The following is an 18,050-nucleotide window of genomic DNA, read 5'->3' on the forward strand; positions in this document are numbered from 1 at the left end:
TGCTGTCAGATCACTTCCAGTTCATTGCTCACCAGTCGTTATACCACCTGTTGCTGTATAGTTTCTGATACTGACATCAGCATGGTGTAGCAGCAGTACAAACGAGTTTTATGAAGGTTTGTGATAGTAGGTGATTCATTATGCTGTAATTGTGAGGTGTATTGGAAAGTTCCCAGACTAGGTCAAAAAAGAAATGCTAGCTTAACTTACTCAGTTCATGGTGAACAATCCCCTTCATGTTGAAAAAGAAACAATGGGCATGCTCTTTTTTGAACTTTGGACCTGCTGTGACTCTTTTGCTATTGGTGATTGTGGGCTCTTCCACCATGACGAACGTTGCTTTGTTTCAGGATCGTAACCATGAATCCTACTTTCATCACCCATTATGATCCTAGAGATACGAGTAAAATTTGGGTCCTCATCAGCATTCTCTGATAGCTCAAGACACACAGTTACTTGCCACTGCTTTCGATCATTTTTCAAGAGTAGTGAACAAACTTTGCGGCAGTGCAGTTCATGTTCAAATTTTCTGTTAAAATCTCCTGGCAAACTCCGTGACTGATCCCAGTGGTGTCTGTGAGCTCATGGATTATTCAGCAATGGTCTTCATTAATGAGTTCTCAAATTTTTTCAATGTTATCTATAGTTTTGCTGGGGCTTGGTTACCCTGCACATTCGTCAACTTCAACTTACACTCAACAGGCCTTGAAATGTGAATGCCATTCAGAAACTGCTGTCTGCTTAAAGAATGTTCTCCAAAAGCCTCACAAAGCATTTCAAGGGTTTCTGTAGTGGATTTACCAGTCATCGCGCAAAACTTGATGGGACATGTTGCTCAATTTTCCTATCCATCACAGACAAAATGAAATGTGAAGTCGTAAAAGCACTTAATAATCACAGCATGGTGTCACATGGCAGACTGATGCAATAGATTTGGGGAAGTGTGAATTTGGCTTCCCCTCTCATCTTCTTTCACCAAGGCAGTTACAACCATAACAGTCCAGGAACCTTCCAGTAGCACCTCATATACTGGACATTGTCCTTGTCTGAGGTATATTTAATATACACTACATTTTAGGGACTGACCCTATTCTTGTCGTGAGGTGATTGGTTGTTATACTGACCTTTTTACTTTTTTATTTTTATGTTAATGACAGCAGTTAGAATTAACCCAGAACCTTTGGAGTAGTAAACTTCTCTGCTAAACTCCACATATTGAGGATATTGGACATAAAAGCAGTGAATCATATATGGCATTATGATGGGAGTAGAGGCAGTTCCCGAAATATGTTGTGTAGTCACAATTACAGTGAAGGAAGGACCACTATCCTGTTGTAACAGCCCTCTGTTTTGTAGATGCCTCTTTCGGCGCAGGAGCAGTTTTACTTTCCGCCGAACAAGTCGTGAGTCTTCCACGGAAAACCTGGAAGAAAGAAGCTCAGCTGGTAGCACTGATGACTTGGATTCTACAGGCAGCTGCACTCCAAAACATTCTGCCAGCAAATTGTTCTCCGGGCTGGGCGATCATGTTAGCCGTCTTAGTAGTGTGGTGTGGGAGCGATCTGGGTCAAAGGGTATGCTCGATTTTGGGTATACTAAATCCGACCTTCAGACGTATGTGAAGGCCCATAATAAGAAAAATAGCAGTTTAGATTCACTAGCCAGGGTTTCTGCGTGTGACAGTGGTGGAAGCAGTAGTGATCTAGAGGTGCTGGGTACTAAGAGGAATGGGGTGGGGGACACATTGTCCAGAATTAACAACTCCAGTGTGAGGGAGGAATATGATAGCAACTGTGATTCGCAAGATGTGATTATGAACAGGACAAACAATGTGTACGACTCACCATCCAAATCTCCAAGTTCACTATCATGTAAAACATCACCAATTCGAACACCTGTAACAGAAAATGATCCACTTGGTGCATTAGATGTGCAGGAGACTGCTGAAGCAATTAAGGCTGTGGACATTAATGGAGATCAAGCAGATTCTGGCTCAGCATCATTAAGCTCGATTGTTGCTGTGGGGATCCTGGAGCATGCAGATGCACCTGGAGGCCCAGTTCTGTTTGGTGGACACACCAAGACAAGAGGGGTTTCACGCAGTGCCACTTTTGGTCATGATTGCTCCCGTAGTGAGTGTACAGATTGTTTAGAGCAAGGGAAGTCAATGCATCGATCATCTACAATGCCTGTTGATGTACCAGTGTCCACTGCTGCTGGTGTCACCTCTGGTCTGGGGAGCATTAGTTCCGGCTTCAAGTTGTCGTTCAGGTTAGTGGTTTCATTCTGTTTTAATGGAGTAACTAATTCCCAGATCATGAGGTCTCTGTTAAGAAATCTTCCAACTTATTATGTTAATTTGTGATACAGAACAATATGAAACATATGTATTTTGAAATACAGGATGATTCACTTGGAGAAGGTTCTAAATTTGTAATCATAAAACACGCAGTAATTTACTGATGGAAACAAAATGGTCAAATACATACATTGGTAGAGTGGAGGTCATTGGGTCATAGATGATGTTAAAATTGAATCCCATTTGCTGGGAGGCACAGGCCGATGTGATGCTCTGTGTTTGCAGTTGTTGCAGCCAGTGTGGCAGGAGGGATTGCAGCAGTACAGAAGTGCCGTGAGCATGGCAGGCATGCAGGCATTGGGTCAGCATTACCGACTTTTGTTTTCATCAGTAAATAATTGTGTGATGTATAATTATTAACTTATGGTTTCCTCTGAGCAAATGATTCTGTATCTTTCTCGTTCATATGTTTTTAGAGCATAGATGTTAAAGATTTAGTTCTAAAGATCTGTCACAGTGCTGTGATACTTGATTTGAGGATGTTCGTGGGACATTGTCCACTGTCTGAAGTTGAGGTTCAGTTTTGGATTTTACCTGAAAATCGAGAATGAGCAAGTCACCAAAATGTAGTAGATTGATCTCAGCCCAGACAGTAGACAGTGGCCAGGGAACAGTCTCACACCATTTATAGATGCTTTCCAAATTGACTATGTATAAGTGACATATTGAACCAGTGGTTTGGTTCAGTTCAGATATTTCACAACTTCTTTAACAAACAGAAATCGATACATATTTTGTGAAGAGCATATCATTCCGGGATGTGATGCGGTGTAGGCTGGCAGGTGTTTCCTGTAGTTTCAAGAGGAACATAGAGTAAGCCAAGCAAATAGGCAGCAAGCAGAGTGTATATTGTTTGCTCAATTTACTCTTTGACCCTGAAGATGGAGGCAGTATGTTCTTCTGAAACACAGGTAAATTTTTACCAGACTGAATGGCGTCACATCACAAAAAAAAAAAAAAAAAAACTCTTCATAATCACCACCATGAGTAACTCAAATCTAAATTACCTGTAAGTTACCTCCATTTAAGATTTTCTTTAGTCTGGTATGAATATACACTTCTCCCCAATAAAACCTTAAATGGGGGTTTCACTGTAATTTTCAGTTTGTTTTCTGTTAACAGTTTATCCCTTGAAAAACTACTTAGTAAGGAACCCTTGTAGTTGTGTCCAATCAAACTTTAAAGCTGTGAATTAGGAGTCTGTATGCTTTAAATTAATTCAGCTTTACTAACCTGTATAGGAAGACTCCACACTCTTTTGACAATGTGTGATGTGATCATAGTTGTACATGCTTTTCATTTTTATCTGGAGATTAGGATGTTTGAAGACTGAAATAATATCAGTGGGGTTTTTTTCTTTTTTGCCACTAGAGTAAGAGGCTTAATGTTGCATGTAAATGTTATATCATTCAAATCTGATTTTGAAAACCATTTAGGACTGTGTATGCATAACATATGTATTGCCAGGCTTCCAGAATGGAAATTCATACTTAGTTTTCCTTTAAATTTATATAAAGGAATAAAATTACCGTCTTCTGAAATGTGTCACCGTGTTGTTTATTAGATGGGTACTGATATTTAGAGAAGCCCACACACCAAACTACAGTAAACTTTGGTTATCTAAGCATCAGGAATTCTCATCCAACTGGCAGAAGTGTCAGACAAAATGTACCATTTTTGTATAGTTGTTCCAAAGAAAAAAAAATTCCCCTGCATGTATGTTTATCTGCCACATGATAGTTCTTCAGTTACTAGTTTCAGTGCAACACATCATCCACCCCTCACACAGGTGCCAGTACAGTAGAGGCTAGTTGAATCTGTTACTGTGTTACAGCATATGTATCTGATATCTTTCACCCATCAATCTGTTAATGTCACTTAGGAGGTCCCCAATGCAAGGACTGAAGTGAGAATGTGTTGTTTTGGTTCCTGTAACAGTTCACCTTATGCAGCTGGCAGTTTGATGTAACCAACAGACCCCATTCCCCTGCATACCGCATGATAGGGAGTTTACTGCACCCCAGAAGAGTAATGTTGTTAGTGATTTGAGAATCTCAGATTATCCATTGAGGGAAGTTTCTTGAAAGAACAAAGTTTTATATCTTTGAAGCTTTAAATTGTATAATATCAAGGAAAGATTTGTTTAAAATAATTGATATGAAAAATGAACTGCTGTGATGGTGTACTATTGTAGTCTATTGTATTACAGCCTTCTGGCTTGTGAGACCATGTGATGTTGTAGGTGAATACCATTGTTTTACTGAAACATGCTGCTACCATCTGCAGTGTTGACTTTTGAAGGTGGAAGTCATATGTTCCTCTGAGGCATCAGTGTCCACATACAAGATTACACGAACTGACAGGCCAGAAGACCGCATACTGAATATGAAAATTACTGTCATCTTGTATGTGATATCATGTACTGAGGTAGAAACTTATCAGTTTTTCTGGGGAAGGTGCCTCCATTACACCATAGTAGAAGAGTGCTGTGATGCTGGGGGCAGAAGATTCCTCCAGAACGCTGGTAACTTATCGCACCTTGGAAGACAGTTCTCTTCATAGTCATCACTATGAGGACCTCAAATCTTACATATTTACATATGCATTATGATTGATTTATGGCTTGTTGAAACACTAGGTACCTGCATGGTTGTTATATAGTAGTTACAATAACCACAACAATAGTTCCTGCTCGCTGACCTACAGATTCTTCAAACCGAGAAGCAGAATTAATGGGGACATCAACTGCTCTTGTTATATATTAACAGCTGCATCACTTCTGCTCCACATTGAAATGTTCTTAAGGGGACTGAATCATGAAGGATGTGATGGGTGTTACATGTAGCATGTGTTGGGGGAAAATAAATGTGTACAGAATTTTGGTTGAGAAGTATAAAGGAGCCCACTTGGAAATGTAAATATAGATGGAATGCTAACACCAAAATAAAAATTACTGTCTTTGGGGGTGTGACAGCAGTTAATCTGGTAGATCATCACCAGTATTTTTATAGGGACCAGCTGCACGCATATTCTGGCAAGAAGATGAATGCACTTGGTTGATCTGAAATATTGGACAGATAAATTGTGTGTATGAAGTAGATTGAACTGGCTTGGGATGGAATGTGATGGTGGGCATCTGTGGACATGTTGATAATCTTTGAGGCCTATGGCAGAGAATTTCTGGACCAGCCAAATAACTGACATAGCAAGAAAAGTCTCAAATTGTTTACGGTTGGGTGTCTGTTCATTGGGTCGGTCATTTTGTGGGTGCATGGTAAAAAGGCTAAGCAATTGATGTCCCTATAGTACCAGTGCAGCCACCCAACATCATGAAGAGTGCAGGTAATGATGTTTGCTGTAATTGCACAGTCAGCCACTGAGCAGCACAGGTTGCTAACAATACTGTCTTGCTTGGTTTATTTTCCGTTGCAGCCGCTATTCCCCTGCTCGTCTTAGTCTGCGCAAAGCAGATCTTCGCATCAACACTCAGATCATAGGGAATGCAATCACTAACTTCAGGTCAGACATTTGCTAATACCCAGCATATACCAGCCAACAAAATTTCTTCACTTTTGCATGATTTTCTCTTGTTCTCTCTGGCTTTTTTCTTTTTTGGGAGGGGGATTTTATTGCCTTGGGCTTATTTTAATGTTTCAGTGACATTCATTTGTCTGTGGCAGTGTAGGATAGACAAGAGTGCTGCAGTGTTTTTGTACTTCTCAAGTTATACCTGTCACATATGAACACCTGTCTCACAGACTAAAGCCCCTTTATGATAGACTGAAAGATTTTCATATGCTTAATAAGTATGACATTCATTCCATACATGCAGAATATGTGTTATTGTCTTAAGGAATTTGCTTTCCAAGTGAAAGCAGTTTGAAGGAAACTGTGGCCTATCCAATGTTCATAAATATTTCTTCCAGTATAATTTCTGTTTATATGAGACAGATGAAAAGTATCCAGTGTATTAGTTTTTCTCAGATCCTTTTTTATTTCTTGCCAGTTCTCTTCTCGCTGTCTTGCCATACCAGGCAAAACCACCTCAATCTGGATTTTCCCATAGGGCCCTTTCCTTTAAATTCTAATGACTCCTCTTACCCTCATTATCTTCATTCTTTTTATGTGACCAAATCTTTATAGTTATTTCTCTTCTCTGATAACAGATTCTGGCCTTCAAAGAGAAAATACTGTAGCTGTTAAACAGCAATTATGTTATGTGTACAGCAGTTGAGAAAGCGTTGTTAAATAAAAATTATGGGATATTATATGTTGTCAGCCTTGCAGCCATGCCGTATAGTTTCCAATATTTTGGAGGAATGTATCACCACCATTATCAGGATAAAAATATAAGCTAAGCAGGAGACCAGCAGAAGCAGGCAGCAAGCAGAAGGTTAAATACCAGAAGACCACATTCTTCATGGTCAGTGCCAAGAGAACATCAAATCCAAAAATTCTTCTTTGTTTTAATTCTCAGATTTATATGTTGCTACAAGCCGGAAGGTCGCGGGTTCAAGTCCCGATGAGGTCATTGGATTTTTTTTTCAGTTGACCTAATCCTTCCAGAGGCACTAGGCCCTGGGGTTTACTCAGCCTCTAACAGAAATGAGTACCAGGAATTAAATAATTTTCCTGTGGAGTAAAGCGAGGCCGGTGCGTAAGGCTGACAACCTTACCCCCATTTTTGAGCAGATTGTTTAGATAATGTGGGACCCTCAACGTCTCAAAACCCTATGGGCCTTCACAGCCTGGTACAGGGATAGCTTTACTTTACTTTTACTTTCCTATATGTTGGAAGCTTAAAAATTGTTTTGCAAAGTTAGGGCACTAGTATGAAGTGGGGAGCTGCAGACTCTGTTACTGCTGTAGCCTCATGCCTTTTTGGAGTGATGATTAGGTGCACGGTCACCATGTACCAAAGAAGTGACTCTCACCTGTTTAGTTTGCATGCAGTCAAAGTATGCGTGTATCTCACACTTCTGCTGTAGTTGAATGCCCAAAGTTATCACATAACTCAAAAAATATTGTTACTCCTTTGGTTTCACTTTCTTTAATTTTCATTTTAAATAATATTATGCAATTTTAATAGCATTAAGCATACCTGTTTTTGAATCGTTTTGAAGACATGTTCTTTCATATTTGTTAGTCTTTGTTGAAATAATTAATAAAAAAGTTCATACAAAATCATGTTGAAATTTTCTTAAGTCAGTATCTAGTAAGTCAGGGGATACCTGGACATATATTTGGGAAGTTCTAAGTTTGAATCGGGCCACATTTCCAGCTGTTCTGTCTGAGGAGTTTTTTTCACTCTCTCATAGCTAATTCAGGGATTCTTTCTTGAGATAAGTTATAACCATGTCCTTCCAAATCCTTGCCTAGTCTGTGTCTCTGGTTATCTTCCCTCTATCTTGACTTCTGAAGCATCAGCTTTAAATATTTTACCAGTCAGACAGTGTTAATATAGAGACAGGAAGCTGCTGGTTGGTTAGCAGTCCCTGTCAGGTGCAGCTTCTAATGTTAATTGATGTAAGAAATTTGATGTTGCAAAGACAGGTGCATTGTTAGTGTAACTTGAGAAGAACAACTGGTATGCAATACTATTAATGTTATGAATGTAAGTGTGGTGCAGCCCAGTGCAATATTCATTATTTAAAATGCTCATCAGCTATTATGTAAGTTAATTCCCATAAAGCTGTGCATGTCATGTCACTTCACCAGAGAGAAGGGATCTCACAAGACAAATACTAGTTACAGAGCAATTTGACTGAAGCCATGACATTTCTAACTTTTTTTTGGAGGTGCCCAGTTTGAATCTTGCCCAGGACATGGGCTCACTTGATTGAGGTTTTCATGGTTTTCTTCACTGAGTCCCTCCATACATGCTGGGATAGTACCTCAGTTTAGGCTACAGCCATTTCCTTCCACCCAAAAATTAAATGTGTCAGACAACTTGAAGAGTTGATCCACAAAATGAAATTTCATCCTACTCTGTGAAATAGTTTAGAAGGTGAGATATGCATATGAATTGACATGACCCTTCCATTGTGCTTTCATTTTTTGCACTTTCTGCAAAAAAACACAAAACTGCTACTGAATTTGCTGGGGTTAAGGTTTTGACAGCAGTAACTGTGGAGAGTGCTATCTCCTGAGATGTGATTCATGTAGTCTGGTAGAAGTTTATCATTGTTTTAGAAGAACATTCTGCCTCCATCTTCAGGGCCAAAGAGCAAGCCAAGCAAACAGCCTTGCAACCTTCTTTTTGTAGGTTATTTGCTTGCCTTACGCTTCAAATCTGATGATAGAAGCAGTGTGTGCCTGCAAAACATTGAACTTCTACCAGACTACATGGCATCACATCCCAAATGCCACAGAATTTACTCATCTTGCAGTCTTCTGAGATGATATGCCCCTGCTGCTTCTATCTTCTACTCTGAAGATGGAGGCATCTGGTTCCCTGGAAATATTGCTACCAAACTACACCATGTAACATCCCAGAAAACTGTAATATTTGTATTTACTGCTGTGAGAACCCTAGGTCTTCTGTGTTTTCGATCAGGTTTTAGAATGAAATTCTCGTGCAGTTCACTTTGTCTTCTTACAGTAGGTACATGATTACTCTTAGTGGCTGTAACTTCCTTTTGGAAATTCTAAAAGTTTTAAAAGGAAGCCTCTTGCATCTTCCCACTGCAGTTCTTGTTTCAACAAGATACGGTTGGTAAATCTTATCCATATATGTGTGTGTTTCTGTAGTATGCAAGTTGTAGAATTGTATTTTGCATGTGAATGGCTTTGTTTTTTATATATTGGTAGCTTAATGTAAAGTTATATGTGTACGTACAGATTTTTCCTTATTCTGTTAGTGTATTATTTATTCCTAAGTTTTATATAGCAGGTTTGTCATGTTATGTTGCCATCATGCTGAACTTTGCAGAGTTGAAACAAGCCATTTCTCTTTCCAGTAAGGAGGTTTCATTTGTATTAGCAGTGGTGCACCATAACAAAATCTCTCTTCATGGGACAGATTGTTACAGAAATTTGGGAATAACAAGTTTAAATAAGTACAGCTTTTTATTTGTGTTTAAATTTCTGAGTTGTGTTAATCACTGATACAGAAAATTGTTCAAAGTATCCTGCCCATCTCCCGCATCTGTGTACCAAGATCTTTGTAAAAAAAATGCTGTCAGTGTTCAATGGAGTATAATTTATGGCCACATTTTCGGCAAGCATTGTAATGTGAATAGAATGAACTGTGATTGCTTCATCATGACAAACAGTAAGAGTAAGATCATTGCAACATTAGGTTCATGTGACATGCCATGTGAGACCCACCTTTGTTTTTAGCCCCAGCAATTTGACAAGCAAGAATGAATTGCTTCGAGGTGGGCTTAGTACTCTGAAGTCAGCAGGAAATTTGGTTGCCAAGAAATTTGATGAAATCAAGGAGGCTATTTCTGCCAACAACACACCTGTCAAACCAAGTCTAGGGTAGGTACTTCATTGCATTTGTTTTGTTGGTAGCTCAGAAACATTTGTATATTATATGTCTTCAGCAGATGACAAAACTTACATCAACAATAAAAATGGTTCAGTTAAATCTGTAGCCAGTATCCATGTGCCCCATACTTCCACATTACAGAAGGGATATATTTTTTGAAAATATGTCTATATTGTGAGATTCCATACCATGAACTGTTTCTATTGTTGACTCTGCTGTTGTGTGTGTGGATATACAGTTTCATGGAAATTTTTGTGATTCACAGTTTCAGTAATTTTTTATTAACATTTTTCTCTAGCACTTACACTTATGCTGGCCACGCCATAGCTCAAGCGGTTAGATAGACTTGAAAACATTCTGACGATGGTGTATACTATACTTATTTTGGCTTATTTTGGACTTCACCCATCGTCCGGTATATAAAAGACAAAAAACCACGACGTTTCAGAGACTGGATCTGTGGATCTGGACCAGTGATCCAGTGGTCCAGTGATTGAGACTAGCTCTTTCTAAGGGGCCCAACTGAGTAGGTTTAACCTTCCCTATCCACCTGAAGACGGAGACAGATCCAGTCTCCGAAACGTCGTGGTTTTTTGTCTTTTATATACCGGACGATGGGTGAAGTCCAAAATAAGCCAAAAGAAGTACTCAAGCGGTTAGTCGCAGGCTTCCCACCATGGCAGCCCGGGTTTGATCCCAGGTCTGGTCAAGTGGGATTTTTGGTGGACAAAGTGGTGCTGGGGCGGGTTTTCTCTGAGTACTTCAATTTCCCCTGCCAATCTTCATTCCACCAAATTCTCCATCATCATAATCAACAGGGGCAGGCTACAATAGGCCAGTCAGTGGCTGCCATGCCAAGTGGACCCAGTTGGACTCCACCCCCCTCTAAGCGAATTGCACTTATGCTTTATTGGCACAGTGGTAACTCTGTGGCTTATATTCAGGAGGTACTTACTTACTCCAGGAGATGAGCCCTTCTTGAGGAGCTGCCAATTCTGCAGCTACTTAAGAATTTCCCAGCATTTTATGGAACTTGAAGGTTCATTACCATGTTCACAAGAGCCCTCCACTGTTCCCTATCCTGAGCCAGGTCAATTCAATTCAATCCATACCATCCCATCCTATCTCTCTTAAGATCCATTTTAATATTGTCTACCCACCTACGCCTTGGTCTTCTCAGTGGTCTCTTTCCTTCTGGCTTTCCCACGAATATCCTATATGCATTCCTTGTCTCCCCCATAATTACAAAATTTTCCATCTTACTGATGAATGCATTATCATTATGTGCATATGTTTTGTTTCATGACAAGGCACGGACGGGTGAGTGGTGAAGCAGAGAATCTGTGCTGTGAGGAAGAACCTACAGATGGAAGCAATGGGCCTGAACGGCGTGTTTCAAATGAATTTGTGCCGCTGACAGTACATCAGCATTTGGACCACTTTAGTGCCAACATTAAGGATCTGTTTGGAGATGGTAGCCGTAAAGGGAGCTCCTCCAACTTGCAGCCCCTCGATGAATCTGGTAAGATGCTGACCATTTTAGTAAACTTAGTGCTATCAACGTGTGAGAGATGCCAGGTTCTCTTGGCACTCAATTTTGTTTTTAATTGAAGGCTTTTATATGCGTGTGTGAAAAATGTAAATTTCAGTACTTATATTTCTGTTTCCATCATGCATCTTGAGCCAATGATGAAACCAGAGTATTTTCTGTTCTAACCACCTGACATTTTGCAGACACATGCAGAATGCTGTGATTGGCATTCACAGCTGCCCAGTATATTCATTATTAATACTGCCTAAATTTTGAAACGTTTTTGAATGTACATCATACCTTGAGTAGGCATCTTTACAGAAGAAAAGTCCTGTGTCTTCAACAAGATCTCCAGCACCTGCATTATGGGTTGGATATGTTCTCAAAAATATGTCTGTATTGTGAAATTTCTAAAGCAAACCATATTTTTCCCATCTGCTCCCATATCGTAACTGAAGGTGCATTCATACTGAAATTTTTTCAGTGTGCAGCTATAATATTGCTTTTAGCCATTTAAGATGATTCAGTGGTGAACGTTGATCCTGTTTTGAGTGATGCTATTGTAACGTGTTTGGATTAGATACTTCCGTGGTCACGCAATAACAGTGAGCTGTTGCGTAGGAATTGCAGAATCAACAAAGCAGCATTTCCCCAGAGATGTACAACAGAAGGCCGTTGAGTATCAATGGATGAGATGAAACATGTTACCAGTGTATAAAGAGTGTTCCCGAAGCAACAGATTGCCGAACACGTGAGATCAAACTTTGGCGAGGGGTGTCTACTGAGTCCGCAGAACACCTACATAAGCCGAGAACCACAGACATACAACACAGTTGGAACGTAGACACCATACGATACAGACAGAAGACAGTTGAGATCCAGCCACGGCCAAGGATAGTTAAGACATCGCATTGAAGTATTAGGCCAGAAGTCACGTGATACTGCAAGTGATAACGATTGTACGGTGTTTAAGATTGAGTGTCCAATAAAGATTCGCTAAATCCGAGGCCCACGTGAAGTTATTTGTCACGTGACATACCCAACACGTGACACTATTGTGTGGATGTGGGCTGTGTTGCAAACTTTTTCATGGAACGTGCTGCCTCCATGATCCTCCTGTCTTTCCTCCCTGTATATCAGGTACTGTTTTCTTGCTTGGCTTAGTCTTTTACTCTCATGATGGAAGCAGCAGGCTTCTCCAAAACATTTGTAACGCACCTCACTTCCACACAATGCCATTGCTCAGAAGCAGGTTCAGCATCACCATATGCTACAATGTTACCTTGAAATAAGCCATGACCACTTCCATCCATATCCATTCCAGTTTTATCATACACAAACATACACACTCGAGAAAGTGTTGTTAAACAAAGCGAGAATAAATTAAGTGTATCCCAAGATCCGTAGTTCTTCTATTGTGGCCCTGAATCAAACTCAGTTTTATACTTCCTAATAAAATTGCTTTAATTCTGTGTACAGGCCCTACACTGTGGTGTCAATTACAGCTGATTTCTGAACAGTTGTACCCACGAGATGCTGCCATCAGGTAAGACTTATCAATGTTAATAATTCTCTTCATTGACACAAACACAAAAGCATACGATGGGGTACCCAAAAGAAACCGAACTAATTTTTTTGTGGGCAGAGCTTCTGTAGTACCGNAATTGTGGAGCTGTCGGGAGTGACTTGGAGCTCAGTTCAGCGAATTTTGACAGAAGATTTGGGAATGAAAAGGGTGGCTGCGAAATTCGTGCCACGACTGCTGACTGCTGAACAAAAAGAAGGTCGCGTGGAAGCATGCTGTGCTTTGAAAGAAGAGTCCCGAAATGATCAAAACTTTTTTTCAGCGTTTTGCTGATGTTGCTGAGGTGAAGGAAAAAAACGACGGAGGCGCTGTCAAGCATCTCAAAAGATTAATTTAGACAATGTTTTGAAAAATGGAATAAAAGGCTAGACAAGTGTATTAGTGTAAGTGGAGAGTACTTTGAAGGGGATTGAAGGTTTGTGCTTAAAATTTGAATAAATAAGTTTAAAAAAAAATAAGTTCGGTTTCTTTTGGGTACCCCCTTGTATTATGCTGCATTTGTGTTGAACATCATCAGTTGTCTGATTTATATTTGACAATAGTGAAAAAAGTATGTTGAGTTGATCAAGAAGTCATTTCTTGTGGTATCCTCATCCTTCACCCTCTTTCTTCCTTTTCTTTATCCATTTCTTACCTTCATTTCCTTCCTTTCATCATCTTGCTATCCAGTATTAGGCCCATTGAGACCTGACATGGATATTACAAGACAGAATCCTTCCTTGATCTCAGAGGCCTTCCCAAACTTCGTTCTCGTTTTGGTTGATATGTGACATCAGAGCACATCCTATCAGTGTGTTCTCTCCAGTTGCTTTTGTTTTTCCCTTTAATTCTGCTATTCATGTCCTCTCTAAATGAAAATTGACGTGGCTCAACAGTTTTTCATAAAATTGTCCAATATGAAATTTCATTAAAATAATCCAGTGGGTTTTGTATTATTCGATGTGTGTGGATGGATGGACTAGGCGAACTTAGAAGGTGTTCTGCAGGACTGTAGATGCTCTTAACGACCAATAAAATGTCATTCAGATAAAGCTATCCCTGTAACAGGCCATAGAGGCCCATAGGGTTGTGAGACGTTGAGGCGCCCACATTTTGTAGACAGCTCACAGATGGTGGTGAGATTGTCAGCCTTATGCACCAGCTGCCCTTAACCCCCAGGAAGATTCCTGGTATTCATTTCTGTTAGAGGCTTTGTTGACCCCAGGGTCATAGTGCATCTGGAAGAATTAGGTCAATTGAAGAAGTTTGATGACCTCATCGAGAATTGAACCTGTGACCTTCTGGCTTGTATCATAGTGCCTCAACCAACTACAGTACTGCGTGTCCTAAAAATGTTCATTGTGGTGAAAACCAACTCCCAAAACACTGTATGATTAAAATGTACCTGACAGAATGGGCTGAGTCTAGTATACTTATGGAGTAATCAGTTGACCTCTGCAGGATATAGCTTTCTTTTTTTTCTGACATCAGTGAAACATGTTTATAGGGATCATCGTGCCCCAGTTGCACTGGAGCTTATGTTGACAACCTGTTCAAAGTGCCATAATTGCTCATCGGTGTTGCATGATGAGGAGATCCTAGCTGGCTGGGCCCCTGAAGATTCAAACCTAAACACAAAGTGAGTTGATGCTATGAGTAACAAATGCGACTTGTCGTGTTTCAGCCTTCCTGCTCCTTTGGGTTTCCCTCAAGGTTTCCTGATATAGTGTCCATGTAGTTGCCCATTTCCTCGTGTGTGTTACATGGCTCTGCATCTCATTATGTGAAGGAGTTGTGTTATTGCTCAAGTAATTACTGAAGACTTCTCACTACTGAGGCCTGGGTTCAGTCCCTTCTCAGTCAGTGTGGGATTTGTGTTGGGACACAAGACTGTGATCAGATTTACGCAAGAATTTTAATTTTCCTGTGCATGCCACCATTCTAGTGTTTAGTTTTTTTTTTTCTCTTTTTAAGGATTATTATTTTGGCATTATAGGTTAGTATCAGTTTAAAATGTGTTTTATAGATTGCTATTTTGGGATATCGCTGTGCCATAAAAATCCTTTTTAATGTAATAAAATTTAAAACTGTTGTGTATTCTTCTGTTGATTACTGTGTCAGGTTTACCCTGAAATGTTTTCACTGCCCAAGTAATTAAATTTATCCATCTGTTTAACCATTATGTTACCTTTTTTTTCTGACATTGATGTCCAAATTCCTTGAAATCTTCATAGGCATCATCTTGTGCGTATCGATTTTCAGTCCATATTCCTTTCGAAGATTCTATTGACCTAATTGCTGTTTGGCTTCCATTTCATCTTTCCCTCAGATAAACATGTTCAGTACTAATGTTAGTGAGTGACCAAACTAAGATTAAACATTACCTCCATATTTGCGGTTAGTCACTGGTTTCACACCGCGGTGGCCTGGGTTCGATCCCGGGTCTGGTCAAGTGGGATTTGTGGTGGACAAAGTGGCGCTGGGGCAGGTTTTCTCCAGGTACTTCGGTTTTCCCTGCCAATCGTTCCACCAAATTCACCATCATCATGATCACGCGGGGCAGTCTACAATAGGCTAATCAGTGGCCGCCATGCCAAGTTGACCCACTAGGACTCCACCCCCCACTAAGCAAATAAAAAAAATTACCTCCATGTTTTCTGCAACATTAGTGCTGTACCAACTTTGGATGTTTATTTGTAATAACAAAATCCAAAGCATAACCTTAAAATGTTTAGTTTTTATTTTCAAAAACTAAATGAAAGCCTAGATTTTATGGACTTGTTGAAGATGAATTTTAAGCCTGGGCTTTGGGCCTTGATTTTACAAGTAAACTAAGGTTTGTAAGGGCTAATGCAGTGGACAGCATGGCAGTAACTTCTGAAGTTAGTGGGGTGTCTTGCTTTTATGTAAATACTGCACATTATCTCCACACCAGATCGCTCACTCTTCTCCATCATCTTCATTAGCATTAAACTGTGTCATGCCTTTGAAAAGTTTGTCGTATTATGAAGTTGTATTGTCAAAATCATTTGATAGATTGAATATTGTTCATATATTTCACTTTCTGGGAAGTGAAAGTGTAACATTTGAGTTACCAGTGTCACCTGTTTCGTTGTTCAGGTGTCAGTTCTGCGGGAAAGCCACTGTGCCATTCCTGACCGTGAACGTGATAGATTATCGGGCACAGCCTATGATGGAACACACTAGCAGCCAAGAAAGTGTGTCACAGGTGAAAGGGCAGATGTCTAACTTTGGTGAGCATGCTATTATGAATTATTGCCATTCCATTCATATCAGTCATTGCAGGTTCAGAATTGATCTGTTTCCACATGCTGTGTTTACCTGAACAAAATGTGCACCTTCTTTCTCCATATTTCTTCTGGAACATTTTGTATACTTTTTATTCTCACACATTTAGTAAGTTTTCTGCCACCTCATGTCTCTAGGAGACCTCTGAGCTAAATTAGGCAAAACGTTTCCCGCCCAAGTAGTTTCCAATGCCTCTGGTATATGGGGGAAGTATCAGGTACCGAGGGCCGACCTCATTGGCTGAACGGCGCCGATAGCATGCACCAGTACCGGTAGGGTATGGCGACTGGGAGATTATCAAAGGGGCACGTACAATAGACTTTTAGTCGCGGTGCATGGGGAAACCCACCCCCTCTAATAATAATAATAAAATAATAAGTTTTCTGCCATAGGTACAAGGACTTCTCTTCCAAGATGTAAATGGGCTAAGGTGTGAAACTGACTGCTCATCTATTGCTGAGGTTAAGAATGCTATGGAGGTATACCTCCACTCTCCCATTCATCTCCATGCTGTGATACTTATGTCCATGATATTTAATTAAGCAAGGGACAGCTTTGTGTGTGTAAAGCAGATCTTTTCTTAATGTTCAAGTCTTCCAAATTTGAGAATGAGATTTTGGGTAAATACGGTATTTGTCATATCCAGTTCATAATTTAGAGACATCTTTTCGAGATGTTTTCTTTCTTTCCTTTTTGCAGATAACTGTTTCATTAAAAACACAACACAGTTTCCTCTTCTTTCTGTACACATTTGCCACCTCTGTATCCAACATTTGGACTCACTCAGCAACCTTCCTTGAGTGGTATTTTTCCCCACTCAGAAGTCCATATCTCATATTCGGGTTTGGTTTGATATTGTCCCTCAAAGTGAATCATTCAAGTGAGATTTAGGTTGTTATCACATTTACATGAAGATCGTTGTAATCTGGGACGTGACACTGTGTAATATTGTGACATGTAGGTGTTTCTAGGAAATGGATTGGCAAACAGCTTTCCGTAGAGACACGATTCTTGGACACAAACCATCACTAGATGTTAAACATGTCCACGAATACAGGAATGGAAGGTAAACTCTTGGAAAACGGTTGCTATGGAAACAACGAACACTTCTTAGGAAATGAGCAAGCAACAGACATTTTCCTAGAATACCATTGCTTTATATAAGCGGCTATTCAGATAATAAGGCATTTGTAATGTTGAAGGAAGCCTAGAAGAGAAAGCAGTTGTAGTCCAGGCAGAATGAAGTGAGTCTCAGGCAGTCATTGATTGTGATTAAGAGAGATTGTAGGCATCAATAAATGCAATCACCCATTATTATTAATCACGGAGTCATAAACTCGTGACAGTATGATAGATTATTGATGTTTTTCATGGAATAAGTTGGTGTAGTTGTAATGTGCTAGGCTTATATTTGGGAAGTACTTCGTTTGAATCTTGATTAGGACATTGGCCATTGACTGATATTTTTGTTATTTTCCTCAGTTCCTCCAGGTAAATGCCTGGATGGTGCCTTGATTATGCCATGACTGTTTCCTTCCAATTCATCTATCATCCTGCCATTCAACATATTATAGTCTAGCAATTTATGCCGATAAAATAACACATGGAGAAACAGTACCAATATTTTGGAGGAATGTAGAAGATGGAGGCGAAATGTTAGTAAGCATATACCAGTCAACATGGCATCACAGCCCAGAATACAATAGTCTTCATGAATCTTTCATTTTTGGGAATGACTAGAAGCCAGACAAGTGGAAGGGTGACACTATGTCTGGTGAACAACTAAACTCTG

At 39.9% G+C, this 18,050-nt stretch overlaps 1 protein-coding gene across 8 annotated transcripts in view; it reads left to right on the forward strand.

Annotated features, from left to right (window-relative positions):
* LOC111870381 (DENN domain-containing protein Crag) overlaps nt 1–18,050 on the forward strand; it is a 78,355-nt gene that overhangs the window by 45,215 nt on the left and 15,090 nt on the right. For 7 of the 8 annotated variants that reach the window (XR_002843840.2, XM_023862622.2, XM_023862623.2 and 4 more), the window contains 7 exons: nt 1,357–2,271; nt 5,792–5,878; nt 9,701–9,844; nt 11,165–11,376; nt 12,865–12,931; nt 14,457–14,588; nt 16,070–16,203. Coding sequence is in view for 7 of the 8 variants with exons in the window: in XM_023862622.2 (XP_023718390.1) it covers nt 1,357–2,271; nt 5,792–5,878; nt 9,701–9,844; nt 11,165–11,376; nt 12,865–12,931; nt 14,457–14,588; nt 16,070–16,203 (1,691 nt within the window). In the remaining variant the exon portion in view is untranslated. The remainder of the gene's footprint in view (nt 1–1,356; nt 2,272–5,791; nt 5,879–9,700; nt 9,845–11,164; nt 11,377–12,864; nt 12,932–14,456; nt 14,589–16,069; nt 16,204–18,050) is intronic. The other variant, XM_023862627.2, reaches the window with a different exon arrangement.

This window comes from Cryptotermes secundus, unplaced genomic scaffold (assembly GCF_002891405.2).
Source record: "Cryptotermes secundus unplaced genomic scaffold, Csec_1.0 scaffold938, whole genome shotgun sequence".
Taxonomy (NCBI): domain Eukaryota; kingdom Metazoa; phylum Arthropoda; class Insecta; order Blattodea; family Kalotermitidae; genus Cryptotermes; species Cryptotermes secundus.